The sequence below is a fragment of the Barbus barbus genome, assembly GCF_936440315.1.
Source record: "Barbus barbus genome assembly, chromosome: 11".
In the NCBI taxonomy this organism is placed as follows: Eukaryota; Metazoa; Chordata; class Actinopteri; order Cypriniformes; family Cyprinidae; genus Barbus; species Barbus barbus.
Genome location: NC_136739.1, coordinates 379,590 through 403,899, shown reverse-complemented (window position 1 = coordinate 403,899; position 24,310 = coordinate 379,590). Strand labels below are relative to the sequence as shown.

Genomic DNA, 24,310 nt, shown 5'->3' with positions numbered 1-24,310 from the left:
AATATTTATGCTTAAATGAATCTCAACATACCTGCAACATTTTAAAAAGTTAATACATTATTACTTATATATTATGCATAACATTATAATATAATTAAATGTGTTTGTTTTGCATTGATTTGTTTTATTTTATTATTCTTTTTATATGTAATACTTATATGTAATTTATTGTTACACATTTTGTTTATGTGTTAAAGGTCAACATTTGTAAATAGATTAAAACTATTATGTTCTTTAATAAGCAGTTATAATATTTGGTGGATGGAGCTACAACAATAAAATTGTGCATAACACCCATTTAGCAAAGAGTGGCTCTGTTTTTGACAATACATGCATAAGAGTGTGCATCAGCACGCTGGAGTCTGTTCTCCTCTGACTAGGGATGCAAAAACATTGTAGCTAAAAACAAGCATCGTCCTCCAGAGGGTGCTGCTGCGAGCCTGCTTTGGACAGCATTCAAATCTACAGACAAATTTGCAAATAAAAAATGTGATGGAAATTATAATCAAATCGTCTCTAGTTTGGCTGTTTGAGGTATAAATAGAAATCCGTCCTGCATGTCGATGTTTATATAAATGACAAAATAATCCTGATCCAGTAACCGGCTGTGATTGGTCCATCCTGAGCAGCGCTGAGGAAAGAAACACGCACCACGTGACACCGGGTCTACCTTCTTCTTCAGCAGAACAGATTATTTATAATTTATTATGATTAATATCTTAATATTAACAGCGAGATGCTTGATGCGAGTGCATTTAAGTGACACGTGCAGTGAAGAGTGACGGCAGTGAAGCGATCACGCAGCGGACACGCCCTGCCTCCCTCCGCATCCCTCATGACAACAGCCCCAGCATCAGCATCAGCATCAGCAGCATCCTCCTCCTCCACAATCACACGAGCAGCTGCCAGCGAAACACCCGCACCAGACACAACGACCTCATCCCAGGACCTCAGCTGCGTTTGAATCCAGACCTCTGAAGCTTCTCCCGCATCGACGAGCAGACGCCATCCGCTCGAGCTTAGGCCACTGCGCTAACGCGACGATATAAACAAAGCATTCCGTTTCCATCTGAATCCCCGTGTTATCGTGTAGCATCATGACGGACGCAGCAGCTGAGTGTAATATTAAAGTGCTCTGCCGCTTTAGGCCTCTCAATCAGGCCGAGATCCTGCGCGGAGACAAATTCCTGCCGACCTTTCAAGCGGACGACACCGTCATCATCGGGGTAATAATAATTCATAATTCTGATTTGTGATGATTTGACCGGATTGCTCTTATGTTAAACGCTCAGGTGAAGTGATGCTGAGTAAACGGCTCGCGGCTGTGTCAGTATGACGTCAGCACATCTAGAGTCTGCAGGCCTCTTCATCTCCATCATCCTCTCAGTCTTATTACTGTCATCTTCCTCATGACTGACCTTCTATATATATATATTCTTCATGTAGTGAGTGAGCGTGAATGCAGGGAGTGGCTGATGATGGCTGCAGTGTAACAGATGTTTTTGATTAAGGAAGTGTGTGGTTAAAGGTGATGTAAGTGTGCAGTATGTAATGCTAACGGCTTATATGACCCTGGAGCACAAAACCAGTCATAATGGTCAGTTTTTATTAATTGAGATGTATGCATTATAAATAAATCATCTTTCCATTGATGTATGGTTTGTTATGATCGGACAATATTTGTCTGAGATACAACTATTTGAAAATCTGGAATCTGAGGGTGCAAAAAAATCTAAATATTGAGAAAATCTCCTTTAAAGTTGTTCAAATGAAGTTCTTAGCAATGCATATTACTAATCAAAAATGAAGTTTTGATATATTTATGGTAGGAAATTTACAAAATATCTTCATGGAGCATGATCTTTATCCCAATGGTTTTTGGCATAAAAGAGAAATGTATAATTTTGACTCATACAATGTATTGTTGATTATTGATATAAATATACCTGTGCTACTCATGACTGTTTTTGTGCTCCATGGACACATATTGGATTAAGCTGAAATGACACGGTTTATAGCCCTGTCTGTATGTCCCTGTGACGTGATTAGTGGAGTGATCAATACCTGAGTGAGACCAAACAATGACTTTCCTTTTTCCCCTCGTGTCTCTTCTCTTCCTCTGTGTGGGTTTTATGGGTGTGCAGGGAAAACCGTACGCGTTCGACCATGTGTTTCCCACCAACACCACCCAAGAGCAGGTGTACAACACCTGTGCCAAGCAGATCGTCAAAGGTCAGTGTGTGACGCCCTGCAGCGTGTCATGTTTCATAGTTCAGACCGTAGCAGCATTGATTACGATTGAACTGTCTGTGGGGAGAATGTCTAGCAGATGGGTTCTCTGATGTTTAGCTGTGTGTGTTTGATGTGTAGATGTGCTGGGAGGTTATAACGGCACCATCTTCGCTTATGGACAAACCTCTTCTGGAAAGACCCATACCATGGAGGTACAGTTATATTGTAGATTAAATAATGTTCATACTTTTAACACTTATACATACATTATTGCACAATTTTGTACCCGTGAATGACTCAGTCAGATGCATCAGACGACTGATATCATCCATACACAGCGTGCTTGTAACAAAATGAACATCAAATATTATTGGCCAGTTTCCCTGTAAGTACTCACAAAATCAATAATGCATGCTATATATATTGAAATGTAAGAACGATACCTGATAATTTCACAGTAGATTTTTAAGTTCGTTTAAGACTCAAGGCTTCACAGTCATGGTTCACAACTGGTTTTGCATAATTTTACCAGTGGCAAGCCTCCACTGTACCAAAGTCATCTACCAATAATAAAAAAGACCTTGCTGTCAATTTTGCAGATATTTAGCATAACACAAATACAGTTTTGCTTTTTAAATGTCAATGCTTTTATGCTCTCCGCAGCCAATACACATGATTTATTTAATGTTTTATTTGTTAGGGACAGATACATTAAACATAGATGAAACTGAAATAGCAGTCATCCCATGCATGTACCATAGTGCTTGAAGCCAAAGCTAATTTCCAACACTTGTCCTTAGGAGGGCTTTTATAAATTACAGTTACAAACAACAAGTATGTATAATATAAGTACACTAAACATGACTACAAGTTTGTTGATGTATCAACCAAGATTGTGTGGCTTTTTTAAAATGATTATAATTTGCAATAGATTTTAAATAGTCAAGCAATGAATTCCAAAATGTGACACCTTTCTGTCTGAGCATGTGATGTTTTACAATGTATGACTTTACAGTTTTGCATTAGAAGCCGCTCTAGTGGATCTACTGCTTCCCTGCAGTCTCTCAAACAAATACACAAGGGAATAGAAGCAAGTCTATTTAGACGTTTAAACACAAGCTTTATATAATGAAAAAAGACAAAGTGAGCAAAGCTCAAAATCTTGTATTCACTTAGGATCTGACAATGATGGGATCTTATTTGCTTTCTATCTCAAATTTTCAAAGCTTTATTGTAAAGACATTCAACCTGATTAATTATGCATTGATTTGTCTGAGACCAAATAGCTCATCCATATATATGTGATAATATCATTGAATTATAAGCAAAAAAGCATGACCATATGTTAAACAATTTCTTATTATTCTGAAGCTGGTAAGATTATGGTCAGCACAAGCCGTGTGTACTTTTATTACAGCGTCAGAGTCAGCAGCTATGTTTCCATCCACTTATTTTTGCATTTTGGAATTTGGCATAAAAAAAAAAACTGCTGGATGGAAACGCCAAGATGCACATAAATTCTAAAAAATGTGCATAAAAAATGTATTCGTACAATTGAGTAGGATAAACTTTTTTAAAAGTGATATTTATGGGCTTTTATGCCTTTAATGGACAGGGCAGTAGAGAGCAGACAGGAAAGCATTGGGTGGAGCGCATTTATTGTGTTTCATCAGCTCGCTCGATGCACAAGTCATTTATTATATAAGAAACTTATTATATTTAGTGGCTTCTCCTTCTTTTCTTAGTGATATTTAGTGCTAGTTTATCAGAAAGTGAAGTTAGATGGAAATGGTGCTTATTATGCAAAGTTAATTTTGCATCTTTGGATGGAAACATAGCCAGTGTCTGCTTCACCTGCTGCAGTTTAAGCTTTTCAAGGATGGAATTAGTCTAATTTGACTACTTTCTAATGTGTGAAATGAAAATTATTTTGCTTAGTCATCCAATAAATAATACACAATAATAGAAAATAATAAACAATAAAATATCAATTCATTTTGCTATCATTTGTTTATTTTGAAGCACTGCTGCACAGTTTGATTAGACTAAAGATGAGTTTTAATAACTGAAGTCAGTTTGACTTTGATGGCACTTCCAGGGCAAGCTCCACGACCCGCAGCAGATGGGCATCATTCCCCGCATCGCAGAGGACATCTTCAACCACATCTTCTCCATGGATGAGAACCTGGAGTTCCACATCAAGGTACACAAAGGGCACAAACATTATAAGATAATGTCCATCATCTAGTTATGAACCTGACTGCACATGCCGCCCAATCTACGGTGCTCTCAAAATAACCAGTGTTTGATTTTCTCAGGTGTCCTACTTTGAGATCTATATGGAGAAAATCCGGGATCTTCTGGATGGTTTGTAGAAACAGAAAAACCAAATTCACTACAGTGGTTGTTGTATTATCCCTCATTGTGCTTTTTTCCTCTTTAGTCACGAAGACCAACCTGTCTGTGCATGAGGATAAGAACCGCGTCCCTTACGTGAAGGTGATTTTCCTGTGTGTTTTGTGAGGATGTGAGTTAATCAGAATGAACTGTAATGAAGCAGCTGTTTTCTGTCTGTGTGGCGTCAGGGCTGCACCGAGCGCTTCGTGTCCAGTCCTGAAGAGGTCATGGATGTCATCGACGAGGGAAAGTCCAACCGGCACGTCGCTGTCACCAGTGAGCGCTTTTGACATTGTTCTCAAATTCACAATTTTTCAAAGTACAGTGTGTGATTGCTAGTATTTGTAATCACAATAACAGTGTGTGAATCTCAATCTGACACTTCAGTCACGTTAAAAAAAGTACAGCACAGTGGAGATCTTATGCTTGAAATGCACATTGTGTTTATATACATAAGCCATTTTGCTGTAAGTTTGTCTTGTTCGCATTTTAAGCTTTTATTTCTCACCAAGGCTGCATAAATACAGTATTTAAAATAACTATTTTAAATATATTTTCAAATACAATGCATTGCTGCGATCTGAGTTTTAATGAATTATAATTACTTGCATGATGCATATTTGAGAATGAGCTCTAAACGAGAGGCTGTTCTGTTGTCAGATATGAATGAGCACAGCTCTCGCAGTCACAGCATCTTCCTGATCAACATCAAGCAGGAGCACGTGGAGACCGAGCAGAAACTCTGTGGAAAGCTGTACCTGGTGGATCTGGCTGGCAGCGAGAAGGTCTTTTTATTGTAAAAAAAAAAGATCTAACTGTGACCCTGGACCACAAAACCAGAATAAATATCTTCATGGAACATCTTTACTTAATATCCTAATGATTTTTGGCATAAAAGAAAAATGTATAATTTTGATCAATACAATGTATTTTGGGCTATTGCTACAGATATACCTGTGCTACTCATGACTGCTTTTGTGCTCCAGGGACACAGTGGTCATGTTTAAAAGCTTAGCTCTCTCTTAATGAAAACACTGTCATTTTGTCCCCCTCTTTCTTCTGTGAAACACAAAATATTTTTAAGAACATTGGGTTACAAACAACATTGGTTAAAAAATTAAAGACAGTCACAGGCAAACATAAGAAGAATAAAGCCTCATCCAGAGACTCGTGGAGTTCGTTTGACTCGGGCCTTTATACAGAATATGTTAGCAATGACCTTAAACAAAACAAAATGCTCTAGAAACTAGTTTCATTTTTTGGGGGGGAAATGAAAATAATTTACCTAAATATGCCTTTAGTTTGGAGAAAGCAAGAAATGTAAATAAGCATAATGTCACTATATATTATAGAGGTATTAAGTATTTGAGATCCCCAGTGAATTGTAAAGGTATCTAGACCCAACATGTATGTGACAGCTACTGATATTTACCCATCACTGACTCTTGGTATGATATTTCATATTGATAACTATGAAAACAAATGAACTAGGGCAAAGGGTGATGAAACACCAAACTAACAGAAACCGTGACATGAAGCTTGTTTATGGTGTATTTTGACACGCAGGTCAGTAAGACCGGTGCAGCTGGAGCCGTTCTGGATGAAGCTAAAAACATCAATAAGTCTCTGTCTTCTCTCGGCAACGTCATCTCTGCTCTCGCTGAAGGAACTGTAAGTATTCGTGAACGCACACATATATGACTGTGTATATCTGTGTTAGCTTATGTCATGTCCCTGTGTGTGAGCAGAAGACTCACGTGCCGTACCGTGACAGTAAGATGACCAGGATCCTGCAGGACTCTCTGGGAGGAAACTGCAGGACCACCATGTTCATCTGCTGCTCTCCCTCCAGCTATAACGACGCTGAGACCAAATCCACCCTCATGTTTGGACAGCGGTACCTCAGCACATTCACACACACACATTCACATCTGCACAACAGTAGTGCAAAACCACCACAGCAAGATCAACAGAAACCTTCATCGAGTTCAGTTATCATCTCAATTATCATTACCATGTTTTCTGACAGCTTTACTACTAATATGAAACAGCAACATTTAAATAAAATTACTAACCTAAACTTCAGAACAAAGTAAAATCAGAGCAGTTTTGAAGGGGTCATATGATGATGCTAAAAAGAACATTATTTTGAGTATTTGGTGTAAAGCAATGTGTTTATGCGGTTTAAGGTTTAAAAAACACATTATTTTCCATATACTGTACATTATTGTTGCTCCTCTATGCTCCGTCTTTCTGAAATGCGCCGATTTTTACAAAGCTCATCGTTCTGAGAAGCGAGGCGTGCTCTGATTGGCCAGCTATCCAGTGCATTGTGATTGGCCGAACACCTCAAGCATGTGATAGAAATGTTCTCATTGAGAAGCCCAAACAAAGTACTTTCGCTTCGGCAGCAACAATACTACAGCCAGAATAATAGTTCCACCTTCTTTCTTTGCGTATACATTTGGGCGGTGTTTTGCAAATCTCCCCACACAGTGACGTAGACATGTGATGCGTGTTTGAATGAGGTGTTTTAGGAGGGCGTGGTCGAGTCTTAACTTTTATAAAGAATATCTCTTTGGGTTTGAGACTTTAATCTTTGCAACTTTACAGATCTTCTCTATGCACAAACAGCTTGTAGCACTCCAAAGAGAAAGGAAAACATGAAATCGCATCATATAAACCCTTTAAAACAATATTTTCAATGGTCCTTGCCCTTGTGAAAAAGAATTCAAAAATACCAAAACATTCTTGAATCAAGATGCATTTACTTGACAAGTAAAATGACTTAAGATATTATGTCTTGTTTTCTTAAAAAAAAAAAACATTTTGTTGGTTTTTGATTACAACAAGCAAAATATCTGGCAATGGGGCAAGAAATATGTATATATATATACATATATATATATATATATATATATCTTGTTTAGTCTTTTAATTAAGATTATATTTCTTAAAACTAAGAAAAAATTTATTTTATTTTTTTTAGAAAACAAGACTTAAAATCGTATGTCATTTTACTTGTCAAGTAAATGCATCTTGATTCAAGAATGTTTTGGTATTTTTACTAGAAAAGACAAAAATGTTTTTGGTTGAACTATCCCTTTAACAAGCTAATTGTTGTTGGTTAAATTTTGAGGGTTGAATGTTTTATCAGTGTAAACCAATGGAAGATTTAAAGCTTTAAATTAATTGCACTGAATTAATAGACTGAGACCTGTGTGTGTGTGTTGTAGTGCTAAGACCATCAAGAACACGGCCTCCATTAACCTGGAGCTGACGGCTGAGCAGTGGAAGAGGAAGTACGAGAAAGAGAAGGAGAAGAGCAAGAGCTTGAGAGACACCATCCAAAGCCTGGAGCTGGAGCTGCGGCGCTGGCGCAGCGGTGAGCCTTTGCACTGCTCTGATGAGTCAAGTCAGTTTTATTTATATAGTGCTTTATACACTACACATTTTACAAGATGTGCGCAATGTAATATACTGAATTCTACTGTAGATTGGAATCAACTATTGAAATTGATGGTGTTCATTGTAGATTTAAACTGACAGATGGATTCTGATCTCTGAAAAACACTTTTATAAAGTAGGATCTAAATTTGAAAAGGATCTACCACGATGACATACAGATGATTTTGATATTCTTGGTATTAACAATTTGACAGAGTTGTCAAATCTCTAGCTGCTTCATTTTGTACCACCTGGAGTTTTTATATATATATATATATATATAAACCTGTTTTATTAAACCATTACAATAATCTAGCCTTGAGGTCATTCATGTGTGAATTAGCTTTTAGACGGTTTTCCTATTTGAATGATTTGTTTCAACAATGAAGACCTTACTAGTTGTCCTATGCAGTCCATTAAGTTAGTAAATTGGTAGGTTTCATGGGGGCTTGAGAAAATATAAATTTGAGTATCAGAATATAAATTAGCAATGAAGGATTGAAAGATTGGTCCATGTTTCCCGATCATGTCTTCTAAGAAAAGCAAATGAAAGGTGAAAAGCAAAGGACCTAGTACTGAGCCTTGTGGCACTCCGTAACTAACTTATGCTTTATATATCATTTCTTCATTTACAAAAACAAAATGATAAAAGTCAAGATACATAAGATTTAAACCACACTATCAGTCCAATGTAATTTCCAAGCTCATGCAAGGGAATCATGGTGACAAGCAGAACTAAGGTCCAATAATGCGTGAGATGCAGCCATGATAGGATGAGCTCCAGAAATTAACATAGTTGAGCATACAACTTTGTCTAGCATTTTTATATGAAAGTTAGAGATAGAGATTCTGCAGTTAAGGTCTATAATTGACTAATCCTTTTGGGTCAAGTTGTGTTTCTTAATAACTTCTAACTTCAAAGATTTTGGAGCATATCCTAATGATAAATAGACAAATAACACCACACAGTTTTGTAAGTCCACAGCCGTAAATCATAAGCCAATAAAATGTAAGTTTTCAGCTGATACTTTAATGACATCACATCTCATCCTGGTATACTTACTCAAATATCAATTGAAAATTCCTGCTAAAACCAACTCAAACCAGCTTAAGGTTGTTTGCTGGTATTATCCAGTTTAAGCTGACAAATTTTGATAAACATTGTTGAGGATTCACTGACACGTAACTGATGCAATTATGATGGGGTTTTTTTCTCTAGGAGAGAAGGTTCCTGAGACGGAGCAGGCAGATGCTGATGTGGTGAAGCTGGTCAGCAGTGATGAGACGGCTCTGGATAACGAGAGATCATCCGAGCGCCAGCGGGAGAGAGAGAGAGACTCTGACTCCTCCTCTATTGTGGTGCGGATCTCAGAGGAAGAGCGGCAGAAATATGAGGAAGAGATTCGCAAACTCTACCGACAGCTGGACGATAAGGTGACCTTTCACTCGTGACGTTATTAATGAGATGCAGATGCATTCAGAGTAAATCAGCAAACTAACTCTCACTGTGCATAATGTGTCATCCATCAGATCATGGATTACTGCATTTATAGCAAGACATGATAAAAATGATTTATTGCTCTCACTGTGTGTGTTTTGTAGGATGATGAGATCAATCTTCAGTGTCAGCTGGTGGAGAAGCTGAAGGAGCAGATATTGGATCAGGATGAGGTCAGAGGCCACATTCAGATTGTCCTGTAGTGGTTGTTATTATGCTAATTGTTTGTGTGTTATTTACTCAAAAATAATGCATGCGCATCCCAAAAACAAATAAATACAGGTGCTCAACCTACAAAACATAGAAGATAAGTCAACACTCTGTTGTAATACTAGTTAAGAGAGAAATGCTACTCATCACCAGATGTTTAAATCAACAATTCATAAAGAAAGCACAACAAATAATGCAAGCCAAACAACACTGCATTATAGGAATATGGATGTTTTTTTGCCTCAGTCTGAGTTGTTTAACGTTGATAACTTTTCAAGAGGTTAGTGGCACTTCAAGTACATTACATCACTAAAACTAAATCCAACGTATATGCTTGATTGACAATTGAACAGCTCTGAAATGTACTAAAGGGATAGTTCACCCAAAAATGAAAATTTGATGTTTATCTGCATACCCCCATGGCATCCAAGATGTAGGTGACTTTGTTTCTTCAGTAGAACACAAATGAAGATTTTAACTCAAACCGTTGCAGTCTGTCAGTCATATAATGGCTGTCAATGGTACTCATGGCTTTGAGAGAAAAAAAAACATACACAGACAAAACCAAATTAAACCCTGCGGCTCATGGCAATACATAGAGGTCTAAAGACACGAAACGATCGGTCTGTGCAAGAAACTGAACTGGTGGATATTGGAGCTTTTGCCAGCTCGCATTAATGACCGCCTTCTCGTTGCAGTTGCTGGCGTCCACGCGTGGAGACAGTGATAAGGTGCAGACGGAGCTGGGCCGCCTGCAGACGGAGAGCGATAGTGCCAAAGTCGAAGTGCGGGAGGTTCTGCAGGCGCTGGAGGAGCTGGCGGTCAACTACGACCAGAAGAGTCAGGAGGTGGAGGAGAAGAACCTGCACAACAAGCAGCTGGCCGAGCAGCTCAGCCTCAAGATGGTGACGTCCGCTCTCCTATCACTAGAGCCCTGCATTTCTGGCCTTTTTTACGCCCCTAGGGCCAGGCTTCAGGCCAATTTTCATGTCATAGTTCAGATGTGGGCCAGGCCTCGGGCCTGTTTTAGGCTTCTCCTTATTTGTATATTTTTTTGACATCCATCAATTAGTGATGAAAACAAATTGCCGTGCTGGTTGAAACACGAGACCGTGCTACCGCGACTGTCAAGAGCGGCTCGACGGTGTTCAGTGGTACTACTACTAGCTACTACTTCGTTAAGTAGTAATTTAAAGCTTTCTGTAGATATATTAATCATGTCTGTGAGGCATGTATTTGCTGAGTTTCGGTTCATTTTTGTGAAGCGCTCCTGTTCAAGACGAGACGGCAGAAAGAGCATCATGTTTGTTTTCTTTATTTTATAAAAGCACAATGTTTTGTTGATATTGTGAGTGCACACTAATAAAAGTAGACCCTTTACAGTTCAGAATGATGTATTACTCTTATCTTTAAGAGCAAAAATGACGGCGTATCCACTGAAAAAAATGCAAGCGATCACGCTGACGCCTCCGTGTCCTGCAAAGCGTGCTTTAGCTCCCACTCTCTGCACAAACTATTGGATACAGCGCACATTTATCTAGGTTTAATGTTTAAACATTATGTGCTTGAACAGTTTTATATCTATAGATTTTATTTTAGGCAGGTCGTGATGATTTGAGAATCTGATCAAACACAGACTATGATCAGATTACTGTCTGCCGCTGGCCGCTTGGTCGTTACTTGGTCAAACGTTTTTCTAAATTAACTTAATAAAAAAAAGAAACAAAATATAATCACTTTGCCATTACATCCAAAACTGAAGTGAATAGCTGAAACAGTAGTATAAGCTGTTTAGTGAGAAGGGGGATAAAGGACTCGGGCCGGTAATCCTGATGAGCTGTCAGACACGGGACAGGCTAGGGCCTAAATCTGTGGCCCGTGCAGGGCTCTAATTGTCCCGCTACACTGGGATCCAGGTAGTGAACAACTGACGTGAGTGTTTCGCTGCTTCCGTTGCTTTCTAGGCAAATCTGATGGAGCTGGAGGCGGAGCTTGCTCAGATGCAGGAAGTGAGCTCGCAGCAGAGGAAGCGCATCGCTGACGTGTTGAACGGGCTGATGAAGGACCTCAGCGAGTTCAGCAGCATCGTCGGCAATGGAGAAATCAAGCTCGTAAGCCCAGAGAGTCCTCTGAGATCTTTTTAGAGATTATAAAATGTTGTGCCATATTATAAATGTAGTGCTGTATTAGGGCTCTATGAAATCTGTTTTATGGTTTCCCCAAAAAATTTCTTGTTTGCTTGTCCTAATTTTTCTCAATCCTGTAATGGTTAGGGATGTAACGATGAACTGCGAGCCAGTTGAAATCGATTCAAATATGTGATGATTATATGAGAAGCTAAACAAATCGTGATACGAGTGGAGTAGGAGTTTATATGACTTTATCTCTGAGGGGAACTGACTCTCTAATCTTGCTGTCTCTAAAAGCGCTGCTTTGTTTACTGCGGTAACCAAGGAAACACTGTATGCTTGCTGTTCATAAGCGCCACCTGCTGGCAGAGAGTGACTCAGCTCGTCTGCTGTTTCCTTCAGATGTGTTTTATAAAGTGTCACAAAACTGAAGTCAGACCATTCTGTTTTTGCTTCAAATTTCATAGTCTACTGTAGATTATAAACTGCTCATGTTGCATGTATGCAGCATCTGTTTGGATGATGATTAAAATGCATTTTAAATGGAAAGAGCACAGACGAAGCCTTTTGTTTATATGAAGAGATTTCTTATATTTGATTTGGGGTTTGTTTTAAAATTTCACCTTTTCATTTACTGTATAATTTGTCTTCAATCTCATTGAGTTGAGTGAATCGTTACATCCCTAGTAATGGTTATATTAAATTTGAGCACAAAGCATCTCTAATTAGTTTAAATCACAAAAAAACTATTTATTAAAAGTAAAAACAAACAAAAAACAAGTAGGGCTCTAAAATCTGATTTGTTTTCCCCCAAATTCTGTATTTTACAATTTAATTTCTCGAGATTCCATTTTAATTTAAATAATTTTTAATAATAAAAAATGTCTAATTAATGCAATTCATACATTTATTAAAATGTTACAATAAGAGGGTCCTATGAATTATTTATTTAGGAAATTCTTTGTTGTTTGTTTTAATTTTCCTGGATTTATGATTTATTACAAATTTATTCTCAAAAAGAAGTGGGAATCACATGAAGTCATGAAGCACTATATTAAATGCAGTTTCCTGTCGTTGTAGTTGTGTGTGTTTACAGTCCCTGCAGTAATGTGTGTGTGTGTGTGTGTGTGTGTAGCCGGTGGAGATCAGCGGTGCGATCGAGGAGGAGTTCACCGTGGCGCGGCTGTACATCAGTAAGATCAAGTCAGAGGTGAAGTCGATGGTGAAGCGCTGCAGACAGCTGGAGAACATGCAGCTGGAGTGCCACCGCAAGATGGAGGAAACCAGCCGAGAGCTGTCCTCCTGCCAGCTGCTCATCTCTCAGGTGTGTGTGTGTGTGTGTGTGTGTGTGTGTGTGTGTGCGACTTCACTGACCCTCTGCTCTCTTCTCAACATATAGAAGCAACAGTATAGCAATGCAGATTGCAGAAATACGTGGAATGTGTTGCAACAAGCATTTAAATAAAGGCTAGAAATACAATAAAATTCACATATAGTGTTCAAATCGTGAATATTTTCTAATATTTTAAAACAATTCTCTTTCTCTGTTTAAAAAGTATTGTTTCGTAATTAATGTTTTCTTTGAAAAGCAAGACGAAACAGTAAAAAGCACATTGTGGCTACTTAATTTATGCAATGGTGAAAAAACCCTGGCAAAATACATGGGGAAAAAATGCGAAAAACAATGTTCGGTATTCAGCCTTCGGCTCAGTGTTGCATTTTGTTCAGTTTCGGCTTCGGCCAAGATTTTCAATCCGGTGCATCTCTAATAGTGTCTCCGTCAGCCCATCAGTATACACACCATTGCATGACATGATCTTTCGGAGGCTAGCGAGCTGGAACATGACGTGTGTGTTCACGTGGACTGATGCTGTGTTGTTTATGTGTGTCTGCGAGCAGCACGAGGCAAAGATCCGGTCTCTCACAGAATACATGCAGAACATGGAGCAAAAAAAGAGGCAGCTGGAGGATAACTATGATGCTCTCAGTGAAGAGCTCTACGTGCTGCAGAACTCAGGTCAGACAAACAATTACACACCTTAAGTGATATAAAACCCAATCATAACACTTTAAAAAGAAAAATTATTTTAAAATGATGTTGATGATGATGATTATGGCATTTTTTAACTCCAACTGGTTCTTTCTGACTCAGGTTCCTAACATTTCTTCATATTCCTGTAGTGGATTTCCAAACACACCATAGACTTCCAAACTTCTGACTTTGTGACTGTGGTCTTAGTGTTTTCCTGTGTGTTGGACATTAAAATGAACCAGAAGACCTATAGACTATCATTGACGGATGTTCAGATGAACTGGAAATTTAAGATTACAGATTAAGCTCACTTCTGTACACTGCACTGCTATATTGATGATTATGTATATCTGTTTATATCAGAGAGTCACGTGGCACAAGTGGACGGAGGAGAGAAGGCAGACAGAGAGGCTGATGGAAAGGTAAGTAGAACAAACATGGATCTAGTATTCAATACATAAACAGGTCTGTGACTAGTGTAAGAAACATACACATTATGACTCGAGAGATGGGTTCTCACACAAAGAGAAGTCACTTATGGCAGGAAGGTGAGTCAGATATGATTATATTAATCTGATTATTTGTGTGTTTGTATAGAAGGCTCTCCAGTCTCGTCAGACGCAGCTCAGCCACCTGCGGGATGAAATCAACGAGAAGCAGCGCCTCATCGACGACCTTACCGAGTCAGTCAGGCTGAACTTCTTCTATAGACGAGGCTTATAGCATAATAGCTGGGTATGGTCACTAATGCTGTCACCATGTGTCTTGCAGTAAGAACCAGGCTCTGGAGCTGGAGCTGGTTCACGTACGGTCCAGTCTCAGTAACCTCAAACTGCAGGACAACACCAAGAGCGCCTGCCTGGAGCAGCTGTCGTACGTTTCTTCCACACTGAGACTGTAATCCAGCTGCTTGCATGATGCTAAAGAGAGATGTTCAGTGTGTGTTAACAGTGGTTTCTCATCAGGTTTCAGCAGGAGAGGAACGAGCAGTCCAAACAGGATCTCAAGCGCCTTGAGGAGACTGTCGTAAGTTTCTCATACACTCTTCCTCTGATTCTACTCTTATTCTTTTATTACATCATTCTAATCTGAATTTATGCGCCATGTGATGACGTCGTTTTAAAGCGTGTCGCTTGTAATATTTCATACCACATAAGCAGCATATATTTATTTCAGCTCCAAGTGGTAGTTAATCCAAAAATGTCATTAATTCTGTCATTTCTTGTTCATATTCTAAACACAAATTAAGATATTTTTGATGAAATCCGAGAGCTCTCTGGCCCTCCATAGACACCAAGGGTCCTAACATGATCAGCACACAGAAACGTAGCAAGGACATCAGTAAAATAGTCCATGTGACATCAGCCCCTGCTGAAAAACACAATAGAAGATGTAATGGATTTAATGGTTATGATGGGAATTGTATTGGTTTTAATGGACACTATAATGGTGTCTACTGGTATGTGATGGATTCTATTGCTGGGATGTTAAATTATATTGGAAAAATGCCCAAAACACACTACAAAAAGTAATTTTGTAATGGTTTTACTTGAAAAAGCTAATGGTTCATAATGGTATTTTAATGGAAACCATTGGAATTTCTGTGATGGTTTCTGTTGGGCTTCTGTTGTTTTTTTTAGCAGGGGCGGTTCAACCGCAATGTTAGGAAGCTACGAGAATACTTTTTGTGTCAATTCTTGTCTACGTCTACTACAATTCTTGTCTACTTTTTTTCAATTCTTCTTTACCTAATATGTTCTTTATTAATGTATTAATCTAGAAATATCCATAGATAACCGTATTATAGCAACGATGTCGCTGCTTCACATACGTGTATATATAAGTGTAAAGCAGGGCTTCAGCATATGTTTTCATGACAGTGATAATTATGAATACGTCAGTATGTCCTGAAAATGAAGAACTTCACTGCAGATACTGTATGTTAGGGTGTATTCACAACAGGAAAGTCCGATGCTTTGGTCCGGACCAAATAGATGGTTTTTTGTGTTGTTTGTTTGGTGTGGTTCGCTTTCACACTGCAAGGGATCCAGAAACTGTAAAAAAAAAACACACGTGTGCCAAGGTCAAATTCTCAAGCAGGGAAAACAGGAAGTGCAAAAACAGGCTAATCATGGAGATCTTTCATAGTGCAATTTTTATTCTTTTACTAATTTGCTGTTATGAGATACTAACGCAATATGATGAAATTTATGAGCATCAAATGAGACGATGTCATAGGATGTAATTACGACTTGCCGAAAATAAAATCTATAGATATAAATTACTTAAAGCATATCAAAATGTTAGTTTAAACATGTAACCTAGATAAATGTGTGTTAGGCACATCTCCAATCGTTTGTGCGGAGAGTGGACGCTGAAGCACGCTTCAGGACATCAGTGGAAACTAATTAAATACTCCGTAATTGTTGCTCATAAAGGTAAGAATAACACATCGTTCGGAACCGTAAAGGGTCTGTTTTTATTTGTGTGCACTCACAATATCAAGAAAACATAGTGCTTTTCTAAAATAAAGAAAACTAATAGAGCGCTTGCCGTCTCAGTCTTGAACAGGAGCGCTTCACATGAACCAAAACTCAGTGAATATTTTCCTTACAGACATGATTAATATATCTATAGAAAGCTTTGAATTACTACAAAACTAAATAATTCATATCCAAAACAAAAACTCTTTCATTATAATCCGTAAATATAATATATCCTTACTATCTTCCCCAGACACATTTATTGTAACATTTGCTGGGCTTTGCGGCAAGCTTTAGTCTGGTTAGTGCGCTCATGTCACGTTGCTGTGGGCGCTTTGGTCATGAAAACTCATAATTTGCACGTGTTTTTAAGCATTGCGGTTTAAAACAAGTGATTTAAGCGATTGAAATGCAAACAACAGCACTATATGTGCGAGCTGTGTGTTTCTGAGCGTGCTTTCTGCAACTGGGTCGGATCGAGGCCAGTTCATGTTCACACCTTAAACAGACCGTACCAGAGTTCTTATGAACCCTCTTCAGCTGGGTCTCGGATCGGTTGTTTGGTGTGACCAGAGTGTGATTGCTGTATTCACACCTGCCCAAAAGATCCACACCAAAGGGGGAAACGAAGCAGAGTTTGTTTTAATCGAACCAAACAAGACCGGTGTGAATACACCCTTGATCACCAAACCAGGTACTTCAGTCTCATACTCTTGTTTGTGGTCTCATGTACCGGTTTCTGTCTCTGTCTTAGGCCCGTGAACTCCAGACCCTCCACAACCTGCGCAAGCTGTTCGTTCAAGACCTCACGACTCGGGTTAAAAAAGTGAGTTCACATGTGAGCAGGGGTATCTCGCTTAACATATGTTCCGCTGCTGTGTGTGTTTCTGACTCGTTCTCTTCACACAGAGTACAGAAATTGGACCTGATGATAGTGGGGGGTCTAACACTCAGAAACAGAAGATTTCCTTTCTTGAGAACAACCTGGATCAGCTTACAAAGGTTCATAAACAGGTGAGAATGTGCCAATTCATTCTTAAATGGTTAACAGTTTTTATACGAATGGATTTCCTTTATTTCTATTGAGCACAGTATTTATATGAATCGCAGTGCTTGAACAATAACAGTTTAACCTTTCAAGATGTGAATCACGCACTGATTGATATTTCCAGTCTTATGTTCTTGTTTCAAAGTTTGTCTTCTAAAAAAAAACTAAACTATTGTAAATAATACAGATAATGTGCACAAGCTTTACAGAACAAACCATGACATCTACAGGGATCGTGTAATCAAATATTACATGTCTGGCAGGATTTATTCACCTTCATTCCAAAGCCGTAAGACTTTTGTTCAACTTTGGAACGCAAATAATGTTATTTTTAATATTCTGTTATCATTCTTGTCCAGTCATTAAAAGTCCATGCAACCAAATTGTCCCAAGCTTCAGAAGGCTCCTAAAGATGTTGTAAACTATACTATTTGTATGAAAAATCATGACCAATGCACATGTAAACAGTATACACATGCAGCTTTTGTCTTTTCATTTGTAGCTACAAATACACCCCCCCCCCCCCTTTTAATTTTTTACCCTGGTAAAAAAAACAAAAAAACTTTCTGTGGTATTATAAAAAAATAATATAAGGGTAAATTTTTCAAAATTGAGATGTATGCATCTGAGAGCTGAATAAATAATCTCTCCATTGATGTATGGTTTGTTATGATCGGACAATATTTGTTTGAGATACAACTATTTGAAAATCTGGAATCTGAAGGAGCAAAAAAATCTAAATATTGAGAAAATCTCCTTTAAAGTTGTTCAAATGAAGTTCTTAGCAATGCATATTACTAATCAAAAATTAAGTTTTGATATATTTACGGTAGGAAATTTACTAAATATCTTCATGGAACATGATCTTAATATCCTAATGATTTTTGTCATAAAAGAGAAATGTATAATTTTGATCCATACAATGTATTGTTGGCTATTGCTATAAATATACCCCAGCGACTTAAGACTGCTTTTGTGCTCCAGGGACACATATTATAAAGAAATGACGCAGCTACATAAGCGTTTCTATATCAGCTGTGTACCCTAGTGTCACTGTAATGAGAGTCTGTACTGATTTACTTTCACAGCTTTACACTGTTTTTTAGTATAAGCACTTGCATTTCCTAATATTCTATCCCTTTATTTGTAATTGATGATAATACTGATTACTAATGGCCTGCTCTGGAAATGTTTGCGCAGCTGGTACGTGATAATGCAGATCTGCGGTGTGAGCTTCCGAAGCTGGAGAAGCGTCTTCGTTCTACGGCTGAGCGGGTTCGGGCGCTGGAGACAGCACTGAAGGACGCTAAACAGGGCGCCATGAATGACCGCCGGCGCTACCAGCAGGAGGTGGAGCGCATCCGTGACGCCATGCGCCTGCGCTATCCCACGCGCCGATCCAACGCCGCTCAGATCGGTACTGCACCTTTGCTTCGTTTCAATGAAGAGTGCATTTTCTGTGTCAAACCTTACAATAACAGTTACGAGAGAAGATGAATGACTTATTTGCAAGTAGGGATGGGCGATATGGGCTTAAAAATATATCACCATATTTCTGGTATTTATTGTGATAATGATATCAACGACGATCATTTAGGAAATCCTGTTTCTTTAGAGAAAAGTATTATCTTTCCTATTTTTACCCAAAACAGGGTGTTGTGAGCATTACCAAGAACACACACGTAATATAATAACTGTTTAATTCATACTGGAAGCCAGAGGGCGCTCTTGCGCAGAAACTCCACGTGCATCGCAGAAGTAATAGCACTGACGACGCTCCAGAAAATCCCTAATATGGACAAAGCTATCCAGTTATCGCTGAATAAAACGCACAACGGAGATAGAGACATTTTAACTGATGAAGCTCAAAGACAATAATCATACAATTATACAAAAGATATGGTTTATCTGTGTTCTTCAAGCAATCTTGCGTATTTTTTATAAGGAAAGTATATTTATAATGCATTGCTAATCGACATAGCCTTTATCACTGTATATAATACTATCATTCTGTGATATGAAACCACGTCTGGTCACAAAAAGAAGTTATTTCAAACTTGTTATCAAGTTAATCTGGAGAAAAAGCATGTCAATAAATGATATGTTTGTTTGTACAGCAGGTTTGTAAACCGGCTCAAACACATGCAGAACTGTATCGCACACGTGCTACTGTAGTATATTTATTCAGATACATTTTGTGTGCACTGTACAGCCCTGAGATTGTAGAAGGAGCTCTTTATTTAGCCATTTTCACGTCCTCCTTCCGCGATGGTGCACACAGAAAAAAATGTCAACAACTAGACTTTATCGTTATTATCGCAGGAAGACTAATTCTTATCGTGGGGAGAATTTTTACCCATCACCCATCCCTAACTGCAAGTGCTATATAATAATATTAATTTAGTCATTCAAATCACATTTATTTTTATAGCATCTTATACAATACATATTGCTACAAAGCAGCTTTACAATAATGAAGATGATGCAAAATCCTTGACTTAAGAAATAAATTCAGTTATAATTACAAGTTCAGTTTCTACTATAAAGCAGCTCTACAGAAGAAAATGTATGTCATTATTCTGCTTAATTCAATTATTCAGTGATCTTGATTGATAGATTCAAGTACAGGTAAATCAATACAATTTACTGAATATTAATAGTTTTTTAAGCCAACACTAAACAGTGAAAGAGAACATAAACTCCATGAGGGAGTATCAGACTAAGATTATATAAATAATATTTTTGTGTTGTTTTGTGTGTGACCGCTGTAGCTAAGCCAGTGAGACCTGGACACCATGTTACAGCCACGTCTCCCAGCAGCTTCTCCTCCACACGCGCGAGTAAACCTGCCACGTCCTACAGCAACGCTCTCTTCCAGCAGGAGGAGAAATCTGCTCTTCAGAAAACCAACACGTGAGCGTCTGTCCTTCCTGTCCACTTCCAGTCTGTCTGTCTGTCTTCTCCTCCCCTCACCTGCTGTTTGTTCATTTCAGTGTTGGATACAGCACTGTGAGACCCACAGACATAATGAGCTCCTGTCCGCTCGACGTGGAGAACGGTAAGTGTGTGCACTTGGACTGCACTAAAATCATTTGCCCACGCTACTACATAAGCAGCCCACGAACAATCATGATGCATTCAGGTATTTGTGACTGTAACCTAGTATAACACCCAAAGTCACTTAAAGGGATAGTTCACACAAAAATGAAAATTTGATGTTTATCTGCTTACCCCCAGGCCATCCAAGATGTAAGTGACCGTTGCAGTCTGTCAGTCATATAATGGCAGTCAATGGGACTCACGGCTTTGAGAGAAAAAAAAACATACACAGACAAAACCAAATTAAACCCTGCGGCTCGTGACGATACATTGAGGTCTAAAGACACGAAACGATCTGTCTGTGCAAGAAACTGAACAGTATTTATATAGTTTTTTACCTCTGATCCACCGCACGGTCCAACTGTCCTGAGCACGTTCACAACATTTTTAATGTTTATGATAAATAGTACTTGACATTATCAATTTGATAGTTGGAAATAAAATCATTTCTATCCCTATACTTAGTTGAAAATCTCGAACATTAATAGCAGTAATTTCTTGTTTAAATCAGCCAGGTGTTTTGAAGCATGAGCTTATAATAGGAGTGATCTAGTTTTGTGTCAGTTTACTCAGGGATCTTGTTATTGTGAAATCTGGTATAGATGTAGCTTGTCTTTGGGTCTCTGTTGTTCAGGACCGTCAGGTTTAAAGAGCTGGTGCAGAGCCATTATTTCAAGCCCAGAGCCTGCTTTTCTTAACCACTTTATTTTTCAACGCGGAAAGCTATTTTGAGTGAATGTGCAAGACTTCCTATTCAGTAGCCTCTTTCTGGAATTTTTATTTCTAGAAAATATTAATTTACTTTAAATGTACTGTATGTATTGTAAAAGTACTGTAATGTCACTGTATACTTAAATTACATCATTTACAGGATGTATATACTTTAAAATAACTATTTGGCCATTACATGACACATACATCTTCAAATAATATATCCCATCACATTGAATGTTTAACTTACTTTTTGTATTTTGGCCAAGTTTAATCTCTGTAGCTGTAAAAATAGTTGCCTGCTGAAATTTAAATATATATATATATATATACACACATCCTCATGACTAGCTAGACACAGGTGAGTTTCTCTTCACTACATGTTAGGTTTCTCTATAGATGTGGTTCACTCAACCGGAGGTAATCCTGTCAGATCGTCCATCCTTTGAGTGAGTACAGGTCGGCCAATCTGGTTTCGTCCGTTAAAGTTAACTTGTGTAAATACCAGTCATGGTCCTGCACAGTGAGTGATCTTACATATGCAGGTCAAATCGGATTTTCTCCAGTAACTGTTAAAAAACAAGCTAAAAAACTTCATAGCCAGCGTTAGTGAAGCGGTCAGTGGGATCTTTCTGCCTCCAGCTAAGCTCCGCCCACAGAAAAACCTCACAATGTTTACTAACAGGAAAGGGGTCTATAACTGGGATCTATATGCGCTACAAATAAATAATATGATAACAAATACCAGTTTGCAGCATATAGCAGGCTGTTTTTGTGTATAGCTATAATAACTGGAAGTGGATGACACTGGGTGCCTTAAAACATTTACGCTAAAAAGCAGGAATACAACATGTGTGTTTGCTTGTAACAGTAGTAACCTCTTCCTTTATGCTTTTCAGGAAATAGTACAGATATTAATGATAACAGGTAAGTAAACTCTATACATATCGTGACTCGATTGCAATTTGTTGGTTTAATTCTAAACAGAGAATTTTAATTTCAGCTTTGAAGTTTTCATTAGCTTGTGTTTGCCTGCACTTGACTGTTTTGAGTACGCTCACTGCTTCTGTGTTTCAGGAGCGAGGTTCACTGCGGCAGCACTGTGGACGATGCTTCACGACTCTATATCATGCAACAGGAAACTGCAGCCAGTTAATCGTTTAATGTAAGCCAGCACATACGCATATAACGAGCTAACAATCTTCTGTTTTCATCAGTGTGCTCTGCAGATTCTCATTTGGTCCTGCTTTCTCTAGATATTCCAGTCGTGTGCATGCAGCCATCCAGCCCTCGCCATCTTCGTAGAGCTCCAGAACTTTCATTCCTAGACGTCTTGGCTCTGTAGTGTCTTATACTGTATGGATTATATTGTTCATGCAGAGTCATATCACGTATCCCGTCTCATGTATCTCACTGTTGCATGTTTGTCTGTTTGTCTCTCACGTACAGTAGATATTTGAATACGCACATCTGTTTTGCTTGCTTTATAATACAGGAGAGTACTAGAAATAACTTCCCTTAAGTCTTGCTGAGTCTTAAAGACAGACGGTTAAATATTGTGAATGTGTATGCGCAAATACACACTCCTAGATTCCCATATAACAGTGTGTGTCATCATGTAGATTTTGATACATATTATATTCAAGTACTGACTACCTCCGATCGTGAAAAAAAAAAAAAATCAATAATATTTGATTTGCGTCATATTTGTTTTCAGATGAAAAATGATTGGGATGAAAAATTTTTATGAAATAGAGATTCACAGATGCTGCGGTTCTACATTATTATTCTGCCAAAGGCTCTGACCAATCACAGCTCTGATTTCTCTCACAAAATCCCGATCAGCCAATCAGGATGACAGAATGAAGAGCTGTGTGATCTTTCCCTGCAGGATCCTGTAAACTCCGCCGGTTGGTCTGTTAGATGAATGTGTGACTCCGTTCTTTAGTTCTCTTTCAGGATGTCTTTAGACAGATACACTTCACTTCTGTATTTAGCAAGACACTGAATGACTGAGGCCGTATAAACTGTATTATGATGAAGGTTTAATCATAGATTTAGTTAGCACTGAAATGTTCACTTCTCACACTTCTTCCCTAATTCAAACCTCTGTCGCCACCACTAGAAGAGAACATTTCACTTCAGAAACAGATGAAGAGCGTTTGTGCAATAGGTCAGCAGTTTTACTCAAGATATCTTTAATGAAAGTTTTTTGTGATATATGTACAGTGTGCTAGTTTGCTGGAAGCCAATCTGAGAAATAAATGTAATTCAAAGAAACCTGTGATGCTTTGTGTGTGTGTCTGTACCTATTTAACCATATTTTGGGGACAAATTTGTACCCAAAAGTGAGCAAAACTTAAATAAAATCTCCAAAAACCTCCCTTTGGGGATGTCCTCATTTTGTAAAACTGGTATATATTTATTTATTATTATTGTACAAACCCGATTCCAAAAAAGTTGGGACACTGTACAAATTACAAATAAAAAAGGAATGCAATAATTTACAAATCTCATAAACTTATATTTTATTCACAATAGAATATAGATAACTTATCAAATGTTGAAGTGAGACATTTTGAAATGTCATGCCAAATATTGGCTCATTTTGGATTTCATGAGAGCTACACATTCCAAAAAAGTTGGGACAGGTAGCAATAAGAGGCCGGAAAAGTTAAGTGTACATATAAGGAACAGCTGGAGGACCAATTTGCAACTTATTAGGTCAATTGGCAACATGAGTGGGTATAAAAAGAGCCTCTCAGAGTGGCAGTGTCTCTCAGAAGTCAAGATGGCAAGAGGATCACCAATTACCCCAATGCTGCGGCGAAAAATAGTGGAGCAATATCAGAAAGGAGTTTCTCAGAGAAAAATTGCAAAGAGTTTGAAGTTATCATCATCTACAGTACATAATATCATCCAAAGATTCAGAGAATCTGGAACAATCTCTGTGCGTAAGGGTCAAGGCCGGAAAACCATACTGGATGCCCGTGATCTTCGGGCCCTTAGACGGCACTGCATCAC

The 24,310-nt window shown here is 38.3% G+C and overlaps 1 protein-coding gene across 1 annotated transcript; it reads left to right on the top strand.

The window, feature by feature from the left end:
- Positions 1-835: 835 nt before the first annotated feature.
- On the top strand, positions 836-23,669 carry LOC306877399 (kinesin heavy chain-like). Its single transcript, XM_079429169.1, has 29 exons — positions 836-1,226; positions 2,145-2,232; positions 2,371-2,444; positions 4,331-4,435; positions 4,551-4,599; positions 4,676-4,731; positions 4,818-4,905; positions 5,290-5,414; positions 6,196-6,300; positions 6,378-6,526; positions 7,866-8,014; positions 9,296-9,510; positions 9,679-9,747; positions 10,483-10,689; positions 11,749-11,895; positions 13,049-13,237; positions 13,813-13,930; positions 14,309-14,367; positions 14,543-14,628; positions 14,717-14,818; positions 14,911-14,971; positions 17,183-17,254; positions 17,338-17,442; positions 18,677-18,893; positions 20,248-20,389; positions 20,470-20,534; positions 22,186-22,213; positions 22,364-22,451; positions 22,543-23,669. Exons 1-28 carry the CDS (start codon positions 1,098-1,100, stop codon positions 22,440-22,442), a joined length of 3,078 nt encoding a protein of 1,025 aa, XP_079285295.1. The 5' UTR covers positions 836-1,097; the 3' UTR covers positions 22,443-22,451; positions 22,543-23,669.
- The last annotated feature ends 641 nt before the right edge of the window (positions 23,670-24,310 follow it).